At 48.6% G+C, this 27230-nt stretch overlaps 1 protein-coding gene across 4 annotated transcripts in view; it reads right to left on the minus strand.

Moving 5' to 3' along the window:
- Positions 1 to 606: 606 nt before the first annotated feature.
- Positions 607 to 27230, minus strand: part of RNFT2 (ring finger protein, transmembrane 2) — a 29607-nt gene continuing 2983 nt past the window's right edge. For all 4 annotated transcript variants that reach the window (XM_072936146.1, XM_072936143.1, XM_072936144.1 and 1 more), the window contains exons 4-11: positions 23681 to 24159; positions 23142 to 23218; positions 21071 to 21171; positions 19389 to 19542; positions 9992 to 10141; positions 6033 to 6098; positions 4988 to 5089; positions 607 to 3307 (exon numbers count right to left, since the gene is read on the minus strand). In XM_072936146.1, the coding sequence (XP_072792247.1) occupies positions 3173 to 3307; positions 4988 to 5089; positions 6033 to 6098; positions 9992 to 10141; positions 19389 to 19542; positions 21071 to 21171; positions 23142 to 23218; positions 23681 to 24159 (1264 nt within the window). In that variant the 3' untranslated portion in view covers positions 607 to 3172. The remainder of the gene's footprint in view (positions 3308 to 4987; positions 5090 to 6032; positions 6099 to 9991; positions 10142 to 19388; positions 19543 to 21070; positions 21172 to 23141; positions 23219 to 23680; positions 24160 to 27230) is intronic.

The raw sequence follows: 27230 nt of genomic DNA on the forward strand, positions 1-27230 counted from the left end.
TTGAAATCCATGACAAACTGAACTGGTTAAACTGGTGCAGTGTCTGTCCACAGACAGCCTGGAATGAGGCATTCCCAGCTGGAAAACTGCACTGCCCTGTGAAAAATGGCCCCAGTGAGGACAGAGTAGCACATAACACTCAATTTTCCTACATAACATCTGTCCCTGCTCTTGGCAGGAGCCTGCATGGAGCATGTACAGAACAGACTATCTGAGGCTCCACGCTGCATCCTGGACACACACTGTCCATGTCCAGCCCTCCTGGCTGTATCTCAGCTCCCCAACAGGTGCACAACTTTCCTTGGAGCCAGTTTGCTCCCAGCAAATTTGATTCTCAATCCAGGCTTCAAACTCATCCTTGTTCTTGTGTAACTCTGCTCCGTGTGAGCTGAACTTTCCATCTCATCACAGCAGGTGAGGAGGAGGCTCTGGCAATGCCAGTTCCAGATCCAAGGGCTGGGGGAATTGTAAATACCATGGGAATTGGGCTTCCCTAGGACCAGCCAGTCTGAGAAGAGGGGAGGGATCCTCACCTGCTGCTCCTGCCTTGGGTTTTTACACCACAAAACACAAACCTTTTTTTTTTTTTTTTTTTTTTTTTTTTTCCCAAATATTTATTTGAGTACAGAAATGAATTTTGATGTGACTTCAGGGTCCACTCTGAGGGAATTACTAAAGTGCTTGAATTTCTCAAGGTTTTTAATATTTACAGGAAGAGACTCTGGAGCTTGATAAATATTCACTGAAAGCATCTGGGGATGAAATGGCCATTATTAGTTACACCATCATTACTCACACCTTTTTTAGTTACATCTTTATTAGTAACTCCAGCAGTAGTTACAGGTGGCAGCAAGCAGAGCAAACCCAGCTGCAATGGGATTTAATTCCCTGGGTTTTTACAGCATCCTTTTTCCAGTTATTCACCACAGTTTATCACAAAACCTTCCCATCCTCGTTAATCCTGAGGCCACTGGGAATTCCCCAGTCTCTCCCAGGGGCATTGCCAAGGGAATGAGAGGCAGGGAATACCCAATTCCTGGCATTTTGCTGCTCCAGAACCATTGGGATGAAACTCCAGCAGGGTCACTGTGCAGGTTTCTCCCTCACCAAAGCAAGGGCAGGGCCTGTGCTCAGAGTTCCTGGAGCTCCAGGAGGCTCCTGGTCCTGGCTGGATGGGGCTTCTCTCTTTTGTAAAAGGAATTTCATATGCTGAGACTCTTTGTACATATTTATAAGGAATTTATTAAAAAAAAAAAAGAAAAATAACTGTTCAATGGCAAAAAAAAAAGGCTCTGGGTTTTATTTCCTCTCTCTGAGGAATTTCCTTCCACAGCCTCTCCTGTTTTCCCATGGAAGTCAACAAGTTCCCAGCAGCTGTCACTGGAACTGAAGTTTCCCCTGGATGTTTTCTGGTCCAAGTGTCATGTTCTAGGAGAAGGTAGGACCATCATCCCAAAAAAAACCCCAAAACTTTAAGAATGCAAACCCACCCTTTCCCCTTGATTTCCTGCTTTACCACCAATAAAAACTGAATTTTGAAGCAGTGTATCCCACACTTTCTGTAGAGTTGGGCTCCTACAGAGCTTTTCCTAGACTCCTCCAAACACATTTCCCAGGAGCATTTAGGGAAAAAATTCAGAATGAGAAGTAGCTTTTCAAACACTTTGAAATCAGAAACACCAAGCCCTGGGTTCAGTGGCACTGCAGTGACACTGAGGCCTTTCAGAAACTGCCTGCCCATGGAATCACTGATTTCCCCTTTTCCTGGTGAATATTCCAGGCTATCACACATAACATTTTTTATGCCAAATGAAAACCTTGCTCCCTGCCATTCTGAACTCTGTCCCATCCCAAAGATAGGGGAGCTATTCCCATTGCAGAGAGCAATGAGATTCCTTGGCTTAGCACAGGATCCATTAGACAAGGATTTGACATCACTTTGGTTTGGAAAGTAAGGCTTTTCCTCCTCTGCTCCCTGGACCTCCCAAGCCAGGTTTGGACTGCCCAGCTCAGGCTCTGCTCTCACCATTCCTCCTCAGCCACACTGAGCTTATTTCCAAAGAAATGTGGAGCCTTACTCCTGTTCCCATCAGCTCCTGATGGCTTTAATTCCTCCCCTGTGGAGTTTCCATCAGCACAGACACAGCCTCCTTCCCTCAGGAGCTTCCTCCTGCTGATGGCTCAGGTGGGGCTGTCACCTCCAGCCATTTCCATGGCAATGAGCTGGGGGGATGCTGCTGCTCCGGGGGGTGGGAGCAGAGGTGGTTTGGGGACAGGGAAAGCTCCAGAACAAACAGCAGCTCCCTCTGAGGGCTTGTGCTGCTGGAGAACCTCAGCAGAGAGCTCAGCCACAGGGTGGGCTTAATTCCTATTCATTCCTGCCTCCTTCCTCAGGAGCTCCTGCTGCAGCTCAAGGCTCTGGTTTTCCCTGCTGGAGGACCCAGGCAGGTCCTGGCTGAGGAGCACAGGGCAGGGACACTGAGTTTGTGAGATGCTCTTAGTCAGGTGCTGGATTTCCATCCAGACAAACCCAACTCAACTTTCCCCAGAGACTGGGAAAGTCTCACCATGAAAATTAAAGAGGAAGAACATTTCCAGCGAAAGGAGGTGTCATTTCCAGCTTCACTGGCAGGGTCCTTCCCAAGCTCCCTGTGATTTTCCTGAAGTGACAGCACATGCCATTTGTGGAATCAATTGGAAAAACAGCAGCTGGGAAATGGGAAATGCCATTTCTGTAACTGCAGCTGTGGACACGAGGTTCTGAAGCACTGCTTGGGAAGAGTTCTCAGAGAGAGCTGCTCTGAAATTCGATAAAGTCATGGATTCAGGGAATGTAGGGCCAGGTGATGTCGAGCAGCTCAGCCAGAGCACAGCTTTGTTCAGCACGTGCACTCACACTCCCCTGCCCTGGACACACAGTGTTTGTCCATACTTAAAGGGCAGGAAAATAGGAAACATCCCAGACACATTATAGCCCTGTAAGCTCCAGCAACACCCTGGAGTCTGCCACAGCACAACCCACACCTCCCCTTCCTTTGAGCACAAAGTTTCTGGCCAGTCACAATTGCTCTGTTGGCTCAGAGCTGGAAGGAGGACTGACAACAGAGCTGAGCAGGGATCCTGGGATTCTCCTGGGATTCTCCTGCTCCGTGCCTGGTGAGCTGCCCTGCTGTCAGTACACCTGCAGGTGGGCAGAGGTGGTGCCATCCTTCCAGCAGCGCAGCGTCTCCACAGTCACCGAGCGGCACAGGGGACACGTCTTCTCCCGGTCAAACCACAGGCACAGGCACTCCTCACAGAACACGTGCTGGGGACACAGGGACTGTGTGTCAGCTTGGAAATGGGGCTGTGTGTTCTGTCCCATCTGTCAGAGCTGGGGCAGTTCTCTGCTGTTCATGGGGCAGTTTTTTCTTTATCTCTCCCACAGCCAATCCTCCCTCCAGGAGATCTCTGCTGTTCATGGCCACTGAGTGTCCCTGCATGCTGAGAAAATTCCATCATCCCCCTGGGAGATACTCTGCCCAAGGGAGGAGCCAAACATTCCTACCTGGATCCAATCTGACCTGGGAACAGCACAGCAGCCTTTGCCCCCTGCATTCCCAGAGGAGCAGCTTTCTTCCCCACTGCATTCCCAGAGGAGCAGCTTTCTGCCCCACTGCATTCCCAGAGGAGCAGCTTTCTTCCCCACTGCATTCCCAGAGGAGCAGCTTTCTTCCCCACTGCATCCCCAGAGGAGCCCAGGCCCATCTCCCCCAGCCCTGGAGCTCCAGAGGAAAACTCCCCCCTTGTGCAGGATCCTGCTCCAGCAGAAGCACAGCTGGCACTGCAGGAGGGCTGAGCCACCCTGGGATGGGACTGCTGCCACCTCCCTGACACACAGGGGGTCAGCTCCTGTTCTGACTCTGGCACTGGTTTGTTTTTGTTTGTTTGTACTATTGCATTTGTATTTTTGACTTTCCTAGTAAAGAACTGTTATTCCTGCTCCCATACCTTTGCCTGAGAGCCCCTTAATTTCAAAGATCATAATAATTTGGAGGGAGGGGGTTTACATTTACAATTTCCATTTCAGGGGAGGCTCCTGCCTTCCTGAGCAGACACCTGTCTGTTCAAACCAGGACACACCACCAGTGGGGAGGCAGCTGGTGCAGCTGGCACTCACAGGGTGTGGGAAATAACCCCAGTTTTCCAAAGCTCTGGTCTTTAATAACACCACTAGAAAGAAACACTGCAAAGGTCTACAACACCTGGACTGACAGGGGAGCTGAGAGGGTTTTCCTTTACTGATCTCCCTCCTCAGTCCCCTAAGTCCTCACTAAGCTCTAACAACCTCTTTCTTCCCCCTGCTCCTTGCATCTGCTTTATTCTGCAGTCCCAGTTTCCCCTTTCCAGTAAATGTCTGTTCTCATCCTCTGGTTTCTGCACTGACCCCTCCCTGGGCTCTCCCCAGCACACAGCATCCAGTCCCAGACTGGGAGAGCAGGAAAAGAGCAAGGAGGGAGCACGAGGAGCTGTGAGAAGCTGGAACTCCTCACACTTGAGGAGTCAGCAGCAGTGTCACTCCTCAAATCCCAGCTCTGCCAAGCAGATCCAAAAGCAGCTTCTTGGGGCTTCCAGCTTGGAAACATCTGCACAGATGTTCACTCTTAGCAAGGCTAAGAGGCACCTCTGGTGCACAGGATGGCTTTCTTTGATAACCCTGTTACCAAAAGGGAGTTTTAAATCTACCCAGCCCTCTGAAGGGGCAGGTAAAGCTCTGCTCACTCTAGCCCCAGGCTCTGCAGTCCCTGCCCCACAAGGCTGTGCCCATCCCACAGCCACGCTCACCCCATCAGCTGCCACAACCCAGTGGTCACCCAGGGCAAGAAAGACCCACCAGGAGCCGGACCAAGAGCCAGCAAAGGCCTTCAGGAGTTCCCAGGCTGGCTGTGCCTCTCCCCACTGCAGGAGCTCATTGCAGGAATGGCAGCAGGGCAGGTCTGGGGCTTACCTGGCACAGAAGGATCAGAGGCTCCCTGAACTCTGCCTGGCAGATGGCACAGATGTCTCCTGCCTCACTGCACTGCTGGCTCGTGGCACGGGCTCCATAGCTCTGTCAGGGAGAGGTGGGGAGAAACAGACCCCATGTCAAAGGGCTGGAAGGGGAAATGTGCACAAAGATTGCTTTTCACCCCCAGGCTCCCCACAGGGCATCCTGTCACTGGTGGGGAAGGGGGATGTGGGCACAGAGGAGTGGGGAGCTCTGTGCTCCCTGTCTGCCCCTCCCCTGGAGCTGACTCCATCTTTTAGGGCCTCTACTCGTGCAGCAAGGATAATGGAATTTAATGAGCTCAACAGGGAGCTGAGAGGATTAATTCAGCATCATTTGCAGGGGTGTTTAGATGGAGGGAGGGATTATTGTTATTATTAGCAAGCAGGAGACAATAGAAGAAAGAGTAACAGCAGCTGTGCCCACAGGCTGCCCACTTCCCCTTCAGACACAGGGAAGGTAAATGCTGCTTCTCCCACTGTAACAAATTTAGGGGAAACAGAAACCTGCTGAGGGAAAACGACCAGCCCAAGCTCAGGGAATAAGCAAGATAAGTTCTAACTTTGATGAGGTTCCTTTCCTCTACAGCCTTTGATTTACCCTTTTAAAATGTAAGTCACTGCAGCAGGTCTAAATATCAGCCCTGTGGAATGCAGTGCCTGGGATAATTCCTGTGCATGGCAGGGTCTCTTCAATGTCACTGCACATCAGGCACCACAAAGTCCTTGCCACACTCTGCACTACAAAGTTTTGTCAGCTCCTTGCAGTTGGATTAATCCACATTCCACAGAGCTTCCAATCAGACAGAACAGGAACAATCTCTCACCACAGCTGGGGCAGGGCAGATGTCAGAAAAGGTCCCTGACACGCCTGACAGGAGCCTCCAGCTTGTCCAGCCGTGGGCTAACATTGTTTTGTTCTGTGGTCCTGAGCAATTTTCCATTTTATCATTCAGCAAGAACAAGGTTCCACCTCTGGGACTGCTCCTTCACGTTTAACTCCTTACCTGGGGGGTGCAAAGGACCTTCAGTGCCTTCCTGACACTTCCCACACGGCCACAGATGTCAAAAGACTGCAAAAAGCACATCCCATTTTAGATAATTTTCACAAAACCTCTGTGTGTGTGTGTGTGTGTGTGAGTCCAGAAACTCAGCAAACATTCTCCAAATGGATACTCAGAGGGGAAAAAGTAACAATAGTGCCAAAAAAGATTTCATAGTGATCATGAAATATGTAATAAATGGGAATTGACAGTGGGGAAGGGTGGCCAGAAAAGCTCTGGGAGCAGCTGACTGCAAAGTGGGGACTTCACAGGACACAGAGAGGGGCTGGCACCAGACTGGGCTGGGGACAATTGTCCACCCCACTAAGCAGGGAAGGGCTAAAATGAACCCATTCTCATAGGGAAGGGAAAGGGAAGGAGGAAGGGGGAAAGAAAATGAAAATAGCTTGAAAACCTAACCCAGTCCATCATCTCTCTCCCCTACCTGCTGGCAGAGCACAAGGAAAGCTCACAGAACTAAAGATGTGAAAAAGTGACAGTGCAAGGATGTCACTGATCAGCTGGGGCTGGTGGCACAGCAGGAGCTGCTGGCTGTCACCTGGGGCAGGGGAGGCTGTGCAAAGGAGCACTGCAAAGGCACAGAGGCAGAGAGAGGAGTTGGTTTTCTGCTGCTGGAGTGTTTTTGGTGAGAGTGATTGAGTGGGCTCACTGCAGGGAATGCCAATGAGCTCATCCTGCAGCGCATGGGGAAGGAAATGCAGGCACCAATGCTGCTTCCAGGCAGCACACACAGGGCTCCCAGGCTCCTTCCAGTAATGCCCCCACTCAGCAGCCACCACCTGGGGCTGCCCACTGCCTCAGACATCCCATCTCCCACCAAGGATGGGGGTCAGCCCTTGCTCTCCTAGTGCAAGCCCCAGCTTTTCCTGCTTCCAGCATGACTCCAGTGCCTTTGCTCCAATGTCCCCTCTCTCCCGGCCCATGTTCCCCCCTCATCCCCCCCTGCACCCCCAAAAGCTGCGTGTTTCAGAGGGCCAACACCCATTTCTCACCCATTTTTGTTGCTCCAGCCATCACTTCACAACTGGGTCACACACAGGGAGTGCTGCTGCTCAGGACAGGCACAAAATCCAACCTGGATGCTCTGTGTGTGAGCACCTGGGATTTCTCCACCAAAACCAGAGGCTCATGGCTCCACAGTGCAGACAGAGGCACCAGCACAGCTCCAAGCAGCCTCCTGGAAGTGTTGCTGCCCTTTGCAGGGGAAGGGGATGCAGCCCCAGCCCCAGCTGAGCCCTGGAATTCTGCCAGGAGCTCTCAGTGCCAAACTGGCTTCTGTGGTTCTTTTAATGTGGTTTGTGGCTTTGCTAATGTGGGCTCCTCTGGGGATATTTTCAGTGTCTCAGGCAAGGAGCTGGAGCTGCAGCTCTGGGGACTGGAAATGGGATGGGCACAGCCAGGGCTCTGTGCCCTGCTCTGGGAGAGGAGCTCCCCCTTTCCTTCCACTGCCAAGCAAAGCCTTGGTGTGCACACAGGGCTCACCCTGACCTGGACAGACTTCCCAAAAGGCTTTTCCGATCTAGATCACCCCAACACTCCCTAGGAAGGCTTCACAGGACAGGAACATCAAGTTAACCCCTAAGGAGCTGTTCCCACCTCTGCCAGGCCCTGAGGAGCCCCACCTGAGCTCTTCTCCCACAGCCCCTGCTCCTGGGCCCAGCAGCTCTAGTTAAGCTCAGCCCTGGAGGCCTCAGCTCATGGCTGAGTGTCTTAGGTCAGAAATGCAGGATTTAGCTGGGGTGTGTGTTCTGTCCCCATCTGTCAGAGCTGGGGCAGCTCTCTGCTGTTCATGGGGCAGTTTTTTCTTTATCTCTCCCACAGCCAATCCTCCCTCCAGGAGATCTCTGCTGTTCATGGCCACTGAGTGTCCTTGCATGGCTGAGAAAATTCCATCATCCATGGGGAGATGCTCTGCCCAGGGGAGGAGCCGAGCATTCCTACCTGGATCCAATCTGACCTGGGAACAGCACAGCAGCCTCTGCCCCCTGCATTCCCAGAGGAGCAGCTTTCTTCCCACTGCATTCCCAGAGGAGCAGCTTTCTTCCCACTGCATCCCCAGAGGAGCCCAGGCCCATCTCCCCCAGCCCTGGAGCTCCAGAGGAAAACTCCCCCCTTGTGCAGGATCCTGCTCCAGCAGAAGCACAGCTGGCACTGCAGGAGGGCTGAGCCACCCTGGGATGGGGCTGCTGCCACCTCCCTGACCCACAGGGGGACAGGGCTGCTCTGACTCTGGCAGTGGTTTGTTTTGTATTACTGCATTTTTAATTTACTTTTATTTTCTTCCCTAATAAAGAACTGTTATTCCTACTCCCACATCTTTGCCCGAGAGCCCCTTAATTTCAGAATTATAATAATTTGGAGGGAGGGGGTTTACATTTTCCATTTTAGGGGAGTCTCCTGCCTTCCTAGCAGACACCTGTCTGCTCAAACCAAGGCACTGAGCTGTGCTCTGAAGGTGCTGGTGTCCAGCTGAGCTGTGCCTTGCTGCAGATCCCCCTGCTCTGCACCCCCAGCAGCTGGGGTGACTCCTCATCCTCCCCCCGAGCTGCCCCATTGCTGGGCTGTGCCCTGCAGTTGTTGGGTGAGTGCCTCTCTGACCCTGGCTGGGGAGGCTCCTTCATCCCAGCTGTGCTTTTGAGCTTGGCTCCCCTTGCTCCAAGGAGCAGAATTCCCCACCTGCATCTTCCCACTCTGAGGTGCAAGAAATGGCACCTGGAACTGCATTGCTATTCCAGGAGTTGAGTTACTTTTGCAAGCAGGGAACAAGAAAGATCACTCAAAATCTGCTCTTGCCCACCTGAGCTGCCAGAGGGGCAGGGGGGTGGGTACTGCAGTGGCTCCAGGCAATGACACCTCTGAAAGGGCCACCAATCCTCCCCCCAGCACAGGGAGAGGAGCTGGGGCTGAGGGCTGTGCAGGGAGCTGCACTGGCCTCGTGTGCTCCTGTCCTGGCTCTGCTTGCTCTGCTCCTGGCTGGGGCTCTGAGCTGCTCTGAGCACTGGCCACGACCTCCTCTGCCTGATTTGCTCACAAGAACTGTAAAGCCCTCGACAGGAGGGGCTGCAGGACCCTATTCCTGCACAATACTCTCTAATGCAGCATTGCTCTGCTCCTCTGAGCTGTTTCCAGCTTGGATATATTCTCTGCTCCTCATTTTTCAGTCTGCTCCTGCAAAGCCACAGGCACAGACAGGGATCTGGGATGGAGCAAGCCTGGCCCTTCCCTTCTCAGAGGGGTGAACATCTGGTTTATCACAGTTTGCTTCAGCTACTGCTCTGCCCCTGGGCAGGGTTTAACACACACCACTGGAAATACAATTATTTCTAGACCTGGGACTCCTCTGACTAACTCACACCTACTCACTTACAACTGTACCAACTTTGTGCTCTTATGTTTGAGGAAACATGAATTACTCCTGCCCATCACTTGTATCAGCCAGAGCAGCACCTAGAACAGGACCTGTTTTATCCAGGCAGGACTTGGCTGCTGCTTTTTCTCCCTGCTGCACTCAGAGCTGTGAGTGGCAGAGGAAAGCTCAGAGACAGCCATGTGAGCGTCTGCAGCCTGCCTTTGTGTGACATCTGGAGGTGTGCAGCCAGCCAGCACTGCTCCCCCAGGACCAGCTCCCCTGCTCCTGCAGCCTCTGCAGAGAGGGATGAGCAGAGCAGCAATGACTTCATGAGTCTGATGCAACCCTGGGAGCAGGCTCAGATCCTCCCCCAGCCCAGCAATGCCCACATGCTGGGCAGCAAAATGCCTTTGGCAGCTGAAGCAGGCGGTGCTCCTGGGCAGGGACAGCCACAGCCAAAGCAGCATTTGTCCCTTCAGCCCTGCTGCTCCCTGCTCCTGCCCCCTCTGCTCCTGCCCCAGCCCCCAGGGAATGTTCAGCAGGTGCTGCTCACCTTGCAGAGGCTGTACATGATGATGAGGATGCCACCCAGGAAGTAGCTGCTGGATGGATCATCCCCCATGATGTATTTGTACCACAGCTGGATGGGCACCAGGGAGCGGAACAGCTGGCTCAGCTCCTCAATAATCAGGTAAAACTTTCCCTGCAAGACAAGCAGGCAAGTGAGACCGTCGTTATTATCAGCAAGTCAAAAGAAGAACATTTAATTTGTGCAGGGCTGCTGTTCACTGATCACTGCACTGTTAAATGGTGCAGCTTTTTCTGCAGCCCCTCAGCTCTGTGCCCAGAAGGGATAAATATCCCTTCATTCCTCCACAGGGCTCAGCTGAACACAAGCAGAACAAGTCACTGAAATATTCACTTGGTTTTTTACTGTCAACCTAAACTTGAAATTTGGAATCAATGAAATCTGCTGCGCAGCATTTTGGAATTATAAACTTTAGAGCAGGTTATGGATAGGCAATAAATTGTGCGTTTGGACAATGCTGCAGAAAAACAAAGGTTAATATGATGTGAATTGTAGATATTATTAGTAGGGAGAAAAGGAAAGCAAGTTAGATCTCTGACTTACACCCCTTCTGAAGGTACAGGGATTAAATGTTAAGTGACCTCACTCTTCATGACAACTTTTTAGGTAATCCCAAAGAATCAAATAATTGGTTTGACAGCATCCTTCCCCTCCCCCTCAGGTGGGTGGGCAGTGCACTGGTGCTGAAAATTAAACCCTCAGGGCATTTAAAGCTCAAAGGGACCAAACCTTCCAGAAGACCTCAAGGAAGGAAAGGTTGGGGGCAGGGGAAGTGTGCTGCTTGAAATGCTTCTCTCTCAAAAGAGACTCAAAGAATGGACAACATCCTTTGTCAACCTTCACCAAAGCCTGAATAAGTGTCTCATTTAGGGTCACCCCCAGGTTGTTTTGTCCCATGCTGTTTACAGGGACAGCTGGTGGCAGAAGGATGCTTAATCTGCAATGACATTATCTGGGCTGAAAGATTTGCGTTTGCCCTGTCAAAATCCTTTTATTTGCTAAGCTCCTGGAGAAGGGGAAATTCCCCTGGAATTTTGCTGTGTTGTCCCAGTTAGCTCTGTCATCAGTGATGTCATCGCAGGCCAATCACTAATTGCTGAGGTGGGGATGGAGATTGAGTCCTCGCAGCCGGGCTGGCAGCAGCCAGCGCCCTTCCCCGGGGGCTGCGATGAGATCACTCGCAGGCCATCCTGCAGCTCCCGACCATGCAATCCTTCCCACAGCCCTGCACTGAGTGAGCTCATGTCCCGCGGGATGCGAGTGAGCTCACACCAGCGGCTGCTATCGGACCCGGCTGCTTCCCTCCCCATCCCCTCTCCATCCCCATCTCATTCCCACTCCATCCCCATCCCCATTCCCCTTCCATCCCACCCCATTCCCCACCCCATCCCCCTCCCCATCTCATCCCCACCCCATCCTCATCCCCATTTCCCTTCCATCCCATCCCATTCCCCTCACCATCCCCATTCCCCTCATCATCCCCATTCCCCTTCCATCCCATCCCATTCCCATCTCATCCCCATTTCCTTTCCATCCCTCCCCATCCCCATTTCCTTTCCATCCCTCCCCATCCCCATCCCCAAGCCCATTTTCCTTCCATCCCATCCCATTCCCCACCCCATCCCCATTTCCTTTCCATCCCATTCCCCTCCCCATCCCCACTCCATCCCCATCCCCATTTCCCTTCTATCCCACCCTACTCCCCACCCCATCCCCATCCCACCCCATTCCCCTCCCCATCTCGTCCCCATCCCCTTTCCATCCCATTCCCATCCCCCTCCCCATCCCCATTTCCCTTCCATCCCACCCCATTCCCCACCCCATCCCATCCCCTTTCCATCCCATTCCCCTCCCCATCTCATCCCCATTCTCCTTCCATCCCACCCCATCCCCATTTCCCTTCCATCCCACCCCATCCCCCTCACTATCCCCTGCCCATCCCGTCCCCTCTCCCGCACAACCCAGGGCAGCAGCAGCAGTCCGGGGTCGGAACCGCCCCAATTTATTTAATTAGCACTCAGGCCTCTCCCAGCCCGATGTTGCGATGCAATCACGGTTTATTTTGGGCGCTGCTGGGCCAGAAATGACAACGCTGTCAGCGCGTCCCTCCGCAGGGCTCTGATGAAAGCTCCCAGCAAGAAAAAGGCAGCGAATTTTGCTTTCTGCAGCCCGTCCCTCGCAGCCGCCCCCCTCCATCGGTCCTGCCGCGGGGCCGGGCCAGGTCACTGCTTGCTGTCCCATTGCATCAGCCGGAGCTGCTGCATCCCACATCCCACATCCAGCACCCAGCATCCCGGCTGGAGCCTGCCCCAGCTGCTCCTGCTCACCACGGAGGCCACAGCGAGCTGTGAGCAGAGCTGGGGCACCCCAGGGCACAGCCAGGCTGGAGGTGGCAGCGAGTGACAAACTTCAGCATCCAACCCAACAACTTCTGCACCCTCCCCAGAGCTGCCAGAATTCCCTTTCCTTCACTTTCCAGCGGTAGCAGGATTTTTTAGCAGCTAGAAGCTTGCTGACAGCCTCCCAAGAGTGAAGAGATGTTTTAAGGGATGCACCCCTCCCTGCAGCCCCTTAGCAGCACCCACCTGACCATTAAATGTTGGTAAATTTAGTTATTCCAGCAGGGAGGGAGCAGTACAAGGGCAGCTGAGCATCACTTCAAGAGAACTAGAAACTTCAGGCATCTCAGTGCACCACACCAGCCCCTTTTTTAAATGAGGAAAAGTGCCAGAAAATCAAAAATAATCAGCCTACAAAGGGCTGCTGCAGAAGTGAGGCCCTCCTTCTGAGCCAGAAGCCTGGGAAATGAGGATTGCTCCCTACAATTTCAGCAGTAAAATGTAGATTTCTGATAGCAGCAACTTACTGCAGACAGCACCCATCAGTCGAAGCACACTCAACATACCTGTCTGCCACTTCTCAGCTCTGTTACCTCTTAGCTATCTAGGTTACATTTTTCAAAGTCAAATCTCTGTTTCAAGCTGTATTTTGTCTGAAAATCCACCTAAAATACATCAGCTTTTTTTTTTTCCTTCAAGATTAGAACTGTGTGTTATATGAAGCACAAACATAATTATTTCTCCTGTGCATCTGATTTGGCACCACAGCAGAAATAAGGCAAGGCCTGTCTCTGTCAGGTGACTTTTCCTATGTCACAAAAACCTGTGGAAGTCTGGGAATTTTCTCTGGAATGCACTGGAGAGACTGAAGAGCTCTCTAAGATCAGCAGAATCTTGCTGGTGGGGTTGTGAGCCAGCCCCAGTGCAGGAGTGGGCTGTGTGGGAGCTGAACTGCAGAGATGAAATAGGATATTACCTGGAATTCTGGCTCCTGCTGGGAGTAGGGAACAGCAGAAAGGCTCTGCTCTCACCAAGGGTTAAGCCTGGCCCAGGAGTGAGAGGGGCAGTGCTGGTCCTGCTTCCTCTGAGGGAGCTGCTGCTGCTATCAAACACTTCATTAGCACACGTGGGGAAGGGCTGTGCTGGGATCTAATTTTAGCAGCTCTGCTGATGAGCCTCAGATACCACATGGTGAAATTTTGATTCCTTTTTTTCAGTGCTCAGTTAAAACCACAAGTCAATGACTTGTGTATAATCCCCCCATTTTCTGAACCTCCTTCACCACACAGAAATACCATTTCTACACTTCAAACCAAGCACTTCTTTTGAAAGAGGGGAATTCAGCATTTTCACACAATTGCACTTTCCCTTTTGTACATCCAGAGTTTCAGTCTGTACTGCACTGAAGGTTTTTGCATGGAATTTCTCGGTATTTTGTTACATCCTCACTACCTGATGGCAGATCTGCATCTGATCCTTTCCTGCTGTTTGAGCTCTGCTCAGAGGAGCACATTCCTAGAATTTCTTCAGTGCCTTTACGACATCAGCATTACAGAAAACTCTTTTAAACCTCCTTTATTTTCAGGCTGCTGGCTGACCTCAGGGACAGCTTTTCTCTGCATTTTCTAAATGAGAACCTGAGACACAGAAAGACAAAGGTCAAGGCAAGGTTATTTTGGTGTCCTTGCTGAGGTGTTGGGATTAGACTTTTTATAAAACACTTCATTTTCTAGCTCACATTACCATTAAAAGCTGCAGCCCTGACTTCAGTTTGCAGCTCTACCTGACTTATCTGGATTCACACAAGAATTATTTGGCAAAGGAGAGGATTTAATTCTCCAGTGTAGCAACTCAACTTGAACTTGTAGAACGTTCTTCTCTTTGTTTCCTGTGAACTTTCCAGTTGCTGCAACAGCTTCATTCAATCCCTCACCTTCACCCTTGGGGCGTGGTGATGGAGGGGAGAAGCCTCACAGAAAAATACCATGGAACAGTGTAATTAAAAATGGAATCCCAAGCTAGACACAGCAAAGGGGGCAGGTTGCAGCAGCAGAGGGGATGCTGACTCCCCCCAGGGCTCAGTGTGCAGTTTCCTTTGCCATAAGGCTCTGCCTCAGTGTGCCTCCCCACAAGGAACAGAGGCACAGCAAGGATTGACACAGCGCAATCAGAGTGGGGCATGCAAGAGAAGTGAGAGAAGTTGCAATGAGGCAACTGCAAGGTGTGATTAGCACTCGAGGGAAGCTCCAAGTCTCACTTGTTCTGCTGCCAGCAGCAGCATTAGGGCATATTCTGAAACGTGCTTGAAAAAGCTTTGGAGTCCTGCTGGCAGTTTGGATCAGAGGAGAGCAGGCTCTGCTGAGATTCCAGGTCATGGTGCCAATAGATCAGGTGTTGGGTAGGAGCAGTAAAACAGAGCAAACTCCCAGATTTACACAGTAAACAGCACTGTGGCATGGAGGATGCTGGTGAAAATCCATGCAGGACTAATGAGGAATAATGTCAAGGTGGGATTGGAGGGGAAAATGAGAATTTTAGTTAGCGCACAACGCTTCTGAAAATCCCATTTTTGTATCTTAAACTGGCAAGTTAAACTGGGAAACCACTGAAGAGCAATGATTTTTAAAAAGTTCAGTAGCAGTGACTTGCAAAGCAAGTTTAGGGAGGGGGACAGAGGAGTCCCCACTCCTCAGTACCTGCTCTTATGCTTCAGTTAGTTTTTGATTTTGTAAATAATAAATCCCACACTTCTGACTCTGGGACAGCACATCAGTCCCAGCTGCAGCAGGGAAAAGTCCTTGCAGAACATCCTGGAGTTCCTGTGACCCAAGAGGACCCAAGCTCAGACTGCTGTCCATGAAGGGTTGTGGTGTGTTTTGCTTTGAATCCACGTTTGCCCCCTGTTCTCCTCCCTAATCCCCTCCCTTTCCCAGTTGCCAATTTTCCCAAGCCCTTCCCTAACTTCCTCCCTTCCAAGTTGTCAATCCTCCCTATCCCTACCCCTCTCTCCAGAGAGTTCTGTGTCTGTCTTGTGCAGTTTCAGAAGGAATATGGAAATTAATGTGCCAGGTTCCATGGCAGAGCTGTACCCATCTGTGACAGGAAATATGATGGACACTTGAAGAAGGTTTTTGGTCCAAGGTCCAAGTGCAGAACTTGAAATTGCTGCCACATCCAGGCCAAGTTTTCTCTGACCAGACTTGATGAGATGGTAATTTTAAAATAAAAAGCACTAATAAAATAATCCACTGGAAAAAGCCACCAAGCAAGTATTTTCAAAGCTGCAGTGAGGGGTCAATGTCAGTGTTCTCCTTCTGCATTTTCACTCTCCTGTAAATGCAGTCCCCTGTAACTTGGCTCTGCATTGAGCATGAAGAGAAAATTCTCACTTAGGGCCTTTATTATGTATTAAAATATCCATGGTATCTTTGTCCCCTATAGGGATAGGGACACACAGATGCAAGAACTGGGGTAACAGTTTCTTACAGTCCTATTTGGTTTGATTTTCCTTCTCCCTCCCCCCATGTTTCACTCACTTCTCTAGCTCAGATTGCTGATAACAACATGAGGAGGGGATGGGAAGCTTGCAGGCACCTGGGATTTCCTAAGTGAAATCTTTGGCAACTGTGTCTTTTTATTATTTATTTCCTGATTTTGAATTCCACCCCCCTCAAGCTGTCATTCCTTAGCAGTGAAAATGAAAAGCTGCCCTTGATGTGTGCACAACAATGGAAGCCTCTGCAGGCCACATGGCTCCTGCAGTTTAATTTACTTTAATTCATTTTATATTGAACCAAATGATCTTATTTGCCTTTTTTAATGGAGAGCCTTCAGCCAAGCCCTCCCTTCCAAAGGAATGATGAGCTCAGCTGTTACTGAAACTTGTACCCAGCTCAGTGTCCCTGTCACAGCCTGAGGGGAGGAAGGGACACCTCCAGCACAGGTGGGATCCTCTGGAAACTCCACAGAGCTCTGGGCCAGTCTGGTGCTGGGGTTACCTTCCTTCTCCTGCTTTTCTCTCCTTTCCTTGCATTCCAGTCTGAATGGAGTCTCACAGCCTCTCCTGGTGCATCTGTTTTCCAGGTTGGTTTGGAACCTGGGAAAGTCTGGGGTTATTTCATCAAAATTTTAAGTCTTCCTTCGTTCTTTGGAGGAGTTGCTTGCAGAGATCTTGAATGTCTGAGTTACTCAGGCTTGGAGAACTCTGGCTGGTTGTACCCTCACAATAAAGCAGCTTTCATGCTTCACACTTCAAGCCCCCATGATGATGGGTTTTGCCTACTGTGCAAAGACAAACTTTTTCTGCCCCTCAATTTTAGTTCCCTTTCTCTCAGTTAAAGCATAAACTGATGCTACAAATCACAGAAGTTTACAACGAAAAATGCCCTTCCTGTGATGGGCCATACTAGGAAAACATGACCCAGGTATTTTGGATGGGGGGAACTGAGTGTTCTAACACAGATTTTTCCTGTGTTTTCTTTCAAAATGAAAAGATGCATCCAACTGATGAAAGCAGAGTTTAGTGCAATTCACTATTGTCACTGATGATCTTGATGGAACAAAGTAATGTACAGCAGGCACTAAGCTGTGAGCACAACTGGAAAGAAGGATTATATTCCAAATTCACCTTGACAGGTTGGAGAAATGGTCTAGAAAACAGGGAGGGAATGAAGACAGTCCAGAAGAGACTAATAAGATCTGGAATTAACAATCTCTGAGAAAAGACTCAAAAAATTTTTGGAGTTCAGTTTACAGAGAAGAATGAGGGGGGACATAAAGACTGATAAATAAAAGCAAAAACCACACAGTATTCAGAGAGGACCAGGATCCTGAGGAGCAGCAGGAAAAGCCAGGCTAGCTTTGCAAGTGCCTTTCAACTTCCAGAATGAGGAAAATCCAAAGAGCCTGCTCAGAGGCTGAGTGCAGGATGATTAAAGTTCCCCAAATCCCATCCAAGGGCAAGTTTTAGGATCTACTGCTGACTGCCAGTAGTTGAGGATTAAATCCCCCTGTGCTGAACTCCAGCCCTGAGAGTGCAGCAACTTCCACTTCAGGCCCACTACCAGGGGAGCAAGAGGCTGCTGTTCTGAGCAGTTAAATTGGCACAAAACCTTCTCACTATATATAAATATGCACCTTGAAAAAATTGAGCTTTACTGAGTTAAATTGGTATTTCTCCAGCAGCCTGTTACCATTAAGTGACAACCACCCAGAAGTTCATAAACTCCAAGCTGGGCTTCAGGCAGAAATATTACTTGGAGGACATTGGGAGGGAGACAGTAACTTTGTATCTGGCACGTAGTCAGAGAAAAAACTTGATAAAAATGTTGGTCAAAGTTAATGTGCACAAATTGCACTAGAAGTGTTGTAACTGAGCAAAAGGTTCCATTTAAATCCCTCACCTGTGCAGGCCAGGGGTCAGCAGGCCCAGGGAAGGAGCTCAGCTATGTGTGTGATCACCAATTACCATTTCCAGGGTGTCCTGTGGCTCCCCTGGAGCCCTCCCATCCCAGTTTGACCTTGCTCAATTTGTTACACCAGATCTCATGCTCGGCTGGATTCAAGGCTGCAGAGTGGGGGAGAGAACCCCCAAACCAAACCCAGATCTGGCGGTGGATACCCGCAGTGCCAGGGGACAGAGAGACCATCCCCAACATCCTGAGACAAAAAGGGGCTTAAAAAAAGTGGGACACATTGCTCTCCAGAAAAAGATATTAAAAATGAAGCATCTGTGCTCTGAGTCATTACAGGCCCTTGACAGATGTGATCCTACCAGCCTCTCACTGGAGCTGCAAATAAAGACCCCCTCTCTTTCTTCTCTCCTGACAAGGATTAATGAGTACTTGGGATGGCTCTCAGACAAGCAAGCAAAGGCTGTGAACCTTTTCCAGCACTGCCATTTATCTTGGGAAGACTATTCACATCACTTCTCCCTCCCTCCCCAGCCTGGATTATGCTCTGACCCAGCACATTAATCTCCCAAAATATAATAATAATAATAGAAGGGAAAAAAAAAAAGCTGGACAATTGCCAGAAATAAATTAATAACCATCTCAGATAGCCCTACTGTGCAGGAACAAACTGCTCAACTCCCCTGCCACCCATGTCATTTCTAAGCAAAACTATTCCCAGTTTAGGTACCCCCTGAAGTGCCCTGCCTGAGACTTGCAGCAATTACTGCTGGTACCTTGCAAGGCAAAGTGCCTTTCATCCCAACAGCTGCCAGAGGTTTCTTTGCTGAATGCAAATAATACACATTGCTACATCTGCCCCTGAACTGGGGACACTATTGAGTGGAGGAAGAGGCAGCATGAGAGATGTAAAATAAAAACATCTCAAAAGGTGTTTTAAATGAGAGAGAAACTTTTAAAAGTTAGGCTTAGTCTACATGTGGTTTCATAAACATTTAAATATGTGAAGCGTTTAATTAATTTTTTTTTCTCCTATGGTTAGAACTGGTGCTGTCTTTTGTGGCTTCAGTTTAACCCAGTTACTTCTTTCATCTAAATGGGAAGCCAAAGAGACAAATATTTGCAATTTCTTCCCAGGAAATGAAGAGGTTCCTGCTTCAGAAATGTGAATTTACAGAGATCACTCAGAAAACAAGGCTTAATGAGAAAAGCAGTTATCTGGCTTCTAGCACTGATTCTTCCTCAAGCAATGCTCACCTCACCTCCCTGGACTTTAATCACTGCTGGTAGTACCAAACCCTTGCTCAGGTCTGTGATGGCTCAAAAACCACCCCTTGATGCCAGGTGACTTTCTGCCAAAGGTTTAGCAACAGATTTTAGTGGTTTTATTCCTCCATCCAGATTTTGCACTGGCACAGCGTGTCCAGAGTAGCTGTGCCCCCCCTGGATCCCTGGGAGTGTCCCAGGCCAGGCTGGAGTGGCACTGGGTGGGATTTAAGGTCCCTTTCCACTCAAACCATTCCCTGATTCTCTGGTTCCATGCTGCAAATGTGTGGTAAAGGTATTGGATTATCAAAGACAAAGGTGTGTGCCTCAAGAAGAGTCTCCTACCTTGGATTTGACAGCGAGGATGATCTTGGGCAGGGCCACGATCAGACATTTCAGGGCAATGGTGAGGTACTTCAGCACAAAGTCTGCAATGCCCACAATCCACATCAGGTCAAAGAAGTCCAGCCTGTCCAGGTTGGGTTTCAGGAATATAAGGCTGAAAGAGACACCAAAGCTCAAATACCACTGAGGAGAAGCTTGCTCAAGCTCATTGTATGCACTGCTGGCTAGAGAGAGCCCAGGTAGTGCCCTGAACTTCAGGGAAGTTCTCAAGGACAAGAGGAGGAGGACACACAAATCAGATCTGGGCTTCCTCTGGGCCTCCTGACTTTGCTCTTGCCCATTTCTACAGGGCTCAGCAGGTTTGCCCACTGGCACAAAGCAGGGCCCAAACACCCATAAAGTCTGTTTGGAACCTCAGCGTATTTACCTGCTAAAGCCTCATGGTAGAAAACAAAAACTTAACAGTAAAAAAAAAAAAAAAAAAAAAAAAAAAAAAAAGGAAAAAAAAAAGAAAAAAAAGCAAAGTAACCAACCCAAAATGAAAAGCCTGAACATGAATTGAAAATACTCACAACACTGGCACAGCACAACAGGTAAAATTACACCCTAAAAACAGAAACAGAATCAGAGACTTTACTACTATTCATGCACTAGAAATAAGAAAAAAAAAAATCAGGAAATGAAAAATGAAAGAAAGAAACAAAACTGAAGCAGACATTTCTAATCTGACAAGCCTGGCTTGTGAATAGTCCCAGGTCTGGCAAGCAAGAGATACACCAGCCTGGGCATGACACCACTGCAGCACTCACAGAACAGGGCTTTTCCTGGAGCTGTGGTCCAGCCTGCCCACTGGTAATAAACCACACTCTAAACTGTCTGTAAGATGGCCCCAAATTGCTAAAATCCCTTTCATTTAGATGATTTAGCATTTATTTTGAACTAGTCCCATTCATGCCACCTTGGCCACCTTCTTAGAGACACCCTGTTACCCTGTGGTGCAAACAGATTTCACTTCCACATCTTTCTGCCACTCCTGTTCCTCCTTTTCCATTCCATCCAGACAATCCCATGGCTTGGCCTCTCCCATTCAGACCCACATTCAAACCTTCTCAAATCTCCCCTTTTCTCTGCTTCCTAGCTGTGATTATTCCTGTCTGCTTTACATTAACTTGTGAACCAAATCCATGAGCAGAAATCTTTCTGTATTTGAGAACTAACTCAGTCAGGATTTGAAAGGCAAGGCTATCTTAATTTATTTCAGATCCAAGTGCCTTGAGGACACTGGAGTAAAACTGCTGCTTCATCTCCTGTCCTACACTGAAGAGGAAAATCACTGGGTCAGTTCCTCATCTGCCTCTGACACCTGCACTTGATGTTCAGCTGCAGTGGTCACAGTGGGAATTCAGAGGTCATTTTTGGAAGGATCCACCCTGCTTTGACACCATCACACCCTGGCCCAGTTAAACACTGCTTATGTCCTTTATTGACAGAAGCATAATCCTATAAGGGGACACACACATTCTTTTCCTGCACTGGAAGTTATTACAGAGATGCAACAAAGACAGCAGATCCTTTAAGGGCACACAGTTCCTCCCACAGTCTGGGGGAGAAGTGGGCTTCCCTCTTTTCCTCCCTGGCATTTATCACCTGCTCCCATCCTGTACAATGTAGATTTTGCTCACCTGTTGTAAAGCTGTTGAGAGCTGAATGTGTAAAGCAAGTACAGGGTGTTTCCAGTGAGAAAGGCCAGGATCCAGAAGACAACCAGCACTGATCTCTTCTCCTGAGCAAGGAAAAGGAGCAGAGTTATTTCAGGTCAAAATATCAAGACTTGAGCTGAGCCTTCAACTGCTGAAAAATCCAACCCAGGGGATGCAAATATGTAACAAAGTGTTCAGTAATTAGCTGATTTACACAGGACTAAGAAGTAGTCTGCAAGGTAAAGACATCTATAAACACAAGCAGAAATGCTTCTCACTCACGTAACCTTTTCAATGGAAATTAATTGAAATAAGCTGGTGAAAATGACAGAATTACTTGCAGAATTCATCTTCAAAGTTGGGATCTCTCTTGGGACACCTAAAATCCCCTGATATTTAAAATGACGTACGACAAACAGATTTTAAAAAGTCCATTCCACGTATCATCCTAAATTCTGAGCTGCCACCTGGCTGGAGTGACAATTCTTATAAATGGACCCAAAGTCACTCAGTGGAAGGCTCAGCTAAATCAAATATACCCCACCACTACCTGCAGCACATCTGGGTGCTATCATAAAGCATGGTGGTTCTGGAACATTCATTTTTGATTGAACAAATAGGTAAAGGTCAAAAGAAGTGGAAATTTTGCATTTCAACACATATGGAAAGTTACAGACAAGCTGGATGGCAGAAGTCACTGTCCCAAGTCTTGGCCCTTGGTAACTTTGGGGAGTAAATTTTATTCCTGAGAGGAAAACAACCCCCATTTTTCTTGTGAGCTGATTTATTAAGAAAGGAGGTCTCTGTAGCTGTTCAACAGCCAGGCCTGTTGTGCTGAGATTTAGAGGAGGCAGATCAAGGGGCACACTGCTGGAAGGCCAGAGGTGCAGAGTGCAAGGCAACAGCAATCTGTTACTGGGCTGTGCTATCCATCTGCTCACTCAGTGCTGCATCACATTGACTCCACTGCTGCTGGCAGATACAAGCATGCACTGGTGCCACCCAGGTCATTTTGACAAAAAAGGAATTCTAGCCTTGTGCTTTGAGTGCTGTTGAACTGTTCTCCAAACACAGAAGATCAGAAGAAAAGATCTGTTGGTTTCTTTACATTCTAAGCATATTAATGCCCAGAGCATTATAAAGCTACTAGCAAGCAATACATCTATGAAATCTTGCAGCTGAACGTCTCAAAACATTATCTCTGCTGTACATATGGGAAACCAAGGTGCAGAGAAGTGCTGGAATAGGCACTGCCAGGCAGAGGGAGATGCAGATTACAACATCCCTGACCTGTCCTCCTTTGTTTTACTACACCACATTTCACAAAAAAGCAGGACAAAGACTTTGGGAGAGCATCAGTGGGGAGAGACAGGAAGGAGAAGACAGATCTTTGCACATATAAATGCATTCAGCACTACACTGCAATCACAGATAGTATTTTGTGCATGGAAAAAGATTGCTGGGAACAGAAGTGCTGGAATCCAAAATGCAGAGAATTCTCAGAACTCTGGGCCTGTAAACCAAAGCTTAGAATTAAACACAGGATTTGATTTGAGACTTTGGAAAAGGCTTCTAAACTTAGGTGCTAGAAGCAAGAATGTGGATTTATAGTTTGAAGCAGAGACACATTAAGTGGAGGAAGGTTTACAGTCTTAGAGTTTAAGATATAGGAAAAATAAAAGTAATTACAAGGTTAAACAAGACATTTAGAATGCAATACTGTAGGTTTGTCTGTCATAACATGATTGGCTAAGAAAGCTCACACGGTAGCACAAGTCCATAAGATGAAAACCCGTAAGGATTGAGTCAAAAACATAAATATCCTTGTTGGCAGTGTTTTATTAGCCAATAAATCCTTAAAAGGCCTTGTAGCTAGGGGTCTGGGACCTTCTGAACCATGCAGTGAAGATGTGAGCCGAACTCACCCTTCCTGCCTATGCAGAAAGTAAGAAAATAAATCGCATCACCTAAAAAACTCAGAGGTCCTGCCTCTAACTCATTGAAAACTCCTTCATAAATCCCCATACAGAAGAAGGTAAAACGCCAGACTCACCTTCAGAGCCACCTGTTCTCGGAGCGTGGAGTTGGCGTAGGCAAAGGTGCTGGCCATACCAATGCACACAGCAATTCCTGCAGGGAAAGGCTCTGTCAGGGAGAAACTGCTGATGCTCTTTGATTTCACACCCTCCACCCTACCTGCAAGACAGGAGTCTCCTCCCTCTGAACCCCTCTGTGCTACATAGATATCTTTGCTGTGACCAGTGTAAGCTCTCCCCATCTCTCCTAGAGAGAGCTCTGAGGGAGAAGCCTCGGTAACATCCTCAGCCTCACAGGAATGTCAGGGAGAAATCAAGAAAAGGAACAGCATGCTCAGGACAGGAAATGGATGGATCTGACCCAGATGAAAACAGCTTGGACTGAAAGTTATGGGGAATTTATCACATGCATTATCCCATGCATTTGAATATGTTCCCTTCATGCTAGACTCCATCTAGACACTGCCACATGGATAAACGTATTGGAACATCAGAGCCTGATAAAGCCTCCCAACCACCCTCTAATCACAGTTCAAAAAGCTCTACAAATGCTCACCAAGCTTGTGCTGGAAACAGACTTTAGCCAGGAGGATCAGGATGAAGGGAAGTCCCTTCTGCAGCCACCCAACCACAGCTTTGAGCTCCGAGAGCGCCGGGGCCGGCGTTCCGGCCTGTTCCTCGTTGCCCTCCTCGGCGTGGCCGTGCCGGTCGGCCCCGGCCATGTGCAGCAGCGAGGAGCCGCGGTGGTGGCCGTGCTGGAAGTGATGGCCGGGGGCCCGGGCGTGGAACGGGGCCCCCTCGGCCCGGCCGGCCCCCTCGTCCCTCGGGGCCGGCATCTGGATGAACACTTCTCCCCCGCCGGCCGCCGAGCCCAGCACCAGCCCGGCCGGGAAGGGCGCGGAGGCGATGGAGGCCGCGGGGATGCCGGCCAGCCCCGAGAAGAGCTGCTGAGGCGAGGCGGCCTCGGCCTTGAGGCTCTCAAACACTCCGCTCTCGTCCACGCTGGCCTCCGAGCTCAGCGTCTGGCTGCGGCTCCTGCAGCGGGCACACGCGCCAGGGTTCCGTCAGCGCCTCAGAACGGGGTGCTGCTGCAGCCCTGAGGGCAGCCATTCCCCACAGCCTGCTGCGGGTTAGGGCTCCATGTACGAAGCACCAGCGGGACGGGGCTGCTGAGGAACGCGGCTCAGAATCACAGAATCATGAGGTTGGAAGAGACCTCTAAGATCATCAAGTCCAACCTATGCCCTAACACCACAACTAGACTATAGCACCAAGTGCCAAGTCTAGTCTTTTTTTAAACATATCCAGAGATGGTGATTCCACCACCTCCCTAGGAAGACAATTCCAGTATTTTATTATTCTTTCAGTGAAAAATTTTTTCCTATTATCCAACCTAAACCTTCCCTGACGTAGCTTGAGACTGTCTGGAGCTGTTAATTTTCAGCATCAACCTCATTACATGGTTATGACAATGGGAAGATGCCAGCAGCTCATGTTCGCAGCAGTAGCCAAAGAACTCTGTGCTACAACTCACTTTAAAAGCCTTTTGACTAATCACACAAAGCATATTGACAGCAGTTCTATCCAACCACAGTATAGTATAACCACATGTACCTTTGGTTAAAAAAATGCTTGCTTATTTCAAATACAATACCTGCTTGTAAGCCTTAAAACACAATTGCACAGAGCTCCATTATTAAGCTTAGAGCTTCCTAATAGCTGTTAGATATACTTTTGCTAGATATACTTTTCTGTAGCTTAGGGAGTTATTCTATCCGAGCATTAATACACTGACCATTGTTCTATTTGTCCTTACTGTCTACATCTTATATAACTTTTTTTCTGACAAACCTTATGGCTGCTGCTTAGCTCTAATCACAGTTCTGCTGTCTCTGAGGCCTGCCTTTTGCAGCTTTCCCAAAACTCTGATTTTAAGGATTCCCACACTCTCAGAATATCCAGGTCTCCAGATGCTTTTCCCTGTATTTTCTGTTGGAAGTCTCAGCTGCAGAGCTGGAGGCCGGTAACCAGATCAGAGAACCTCTCCAGACCTGAGCAGAACACATCAGCTCCCTCACCAAGGAATGAAGCTCCCAAACACCCTGCTTGCTTTTGGAAATAAACAAAGAAATAATACACCCAGTACAAAATCCAGTATATTCAATAATGATTTGAGTATTTAAAGAAAAACATACAAAAACTCATGGAACCTGACACCCCACCACCAAATGCAGTCATACTATAAACAAACTAACCAAGATAACTCAAAGTAATGACCTACCCCCAAAATCCTCTGTCTTTATTTTGGGATAATCACTACCTGCCCACTGATGAATTGCACCAGAAGAGACAGAATCACCAGGGGAACTGAAGTGTTGAGAGCTGCTTTGTGTGTCCCTGACCTGACACAAAAGTGAAGGATGTGCTCACAGGTTCAGATAAATTCTTTTATTTTTATATTTTTGGTAAATTGGGCATGGATGTACCCAAATTACAGGTCAGAACTGGTTCTGACACTGATTCTTTCCTAAGCATGCTGGAATACAGCCAGATTCCAAAAAGAAAGTCTAAATACCTTTATCCTAACAGCTAAAGTCAACAGGATTTTTTTTTTCTTTACTAGAAGTCAATACAAGGAAAGTTTAGGTGAGAGGGAACAATGCAAGTAACAAGTTCAATGATCACCAGGCAGTAAATGCCTGACAGGCAGCGAACACTTCTCTAACCTGCAAAAGGAGAGTAAACAACAAATAAACCTCAGCAAGAGGCAAAGCCCACAAGTAAGGCGTGTTGCAGAGCTTTGGTCTCTCCTGATTTGAATCCTGAGAGATCTCTGACTTTAGGAACAGCACTTAAAAATTGAGACAGCACAGCCAGAGCCCTCAACCCTCTCTCCCCCATGGGTTCCAAAGCCTCCCCAGGGCACAGAGCTCTGCCTTTCACCTCCCTCCGGGGACACCCTCAAACCTCTCTGGCCAAACCTTCCCACTAAGCAAACTCCTAATAAGGATTTTTGTAGCTGCACCCCATCCCCACTGCATCTCCACAGGCTCCTGCAGGGAATCCAGTCAACAAGACATTGCACACCTTGTTCTGGTCCAAAATATTCATCAGGCAGGCCTTTAAATTCACACCTGACATTAGAACTCAGGGGTGTATACCCAGCTAATGGGTGGGAATGTAACAAACAGCCTGGGAGGAACCCAGTGGTACAAATAAAGACACAGCTATCCTTTGGAATAACATTACCAGGATACACGAGTGTGCTTTCAGCAAGAAGGAATTAATCTGTGACATATTTATAAACAAACAAGGTCTTTTTGTTGAAATTGTGAGGCTGCTGAAATTAACAGAAGTGAAGACCAGTGGTAACAGCATTTCCTTCTACAGGTAGAAAAACTTGACACTATGTTCCTGACTATGTATTTACCCTGTTAAAAATCAGAAGTATCACGCAGAAAAAAACTGAAGATGGCTTTCTTTCCCCTGAAATTAAGAATGGTACCATGCTAGCAATGACCATGACATAAGGCTTCAACGGTAATTGCAAAACCACTATAAAAATAAATTATTTACTTATGATCTTTCACTTATAATCTCAGCTCAAACAGAGCAATGAAATTTGTTAGTTCCATCTTTGTCTTGGAGTAATTAGATTAGTTTCTTCTTCAGGAATAAAAATTTAAAAAGTCATAGTCCAACTCTGGGAAAGCACCAGGGAATATTTAGTACTAGAACAACAACAGTGGCAAGGCTCCCTTGCTGATGTTATAATTACAGAAACAAATTAGAGGTATTCTAAATACATACATGAAGATAGACTCTGGGAAGATGCAAAGGGTCACACAAACTCTTTATAAAACACTAAGTCAGAGCAGTTGGGAGCTTCAGACCAGCAGACTTTTTAAACACCTCAAAAAGAGAAGTGTAAATGGTTCCTGTTCACACAGGTCCATCCCTGCACACTGACAGTGCTCAGGGTCCCCACAGGACGGGGCCATGAATCCAACCCCTCCTCCAAGCTCCACACATCCTGCCCGTGCTCAGCCAGCTGTGTGCCAGCTGTGCCACCCTGGATCACCCTGAAACACTGTGGCTGGCAGCAG

Source organism: Taeniopygia guttata, chromosome 15 (genome assembly GCF_048771995.1).
Source record: "Taeniopygia guttata chromosome 15, bTaeGut7.mat, whole genome shotgun sequence".
Lineage (NCBI taxonomy): Eukaryota > Metazoa > Chordata > Aves > Passeriformes > Estrildidae > Taeniopygia > Taeniopygia guttata.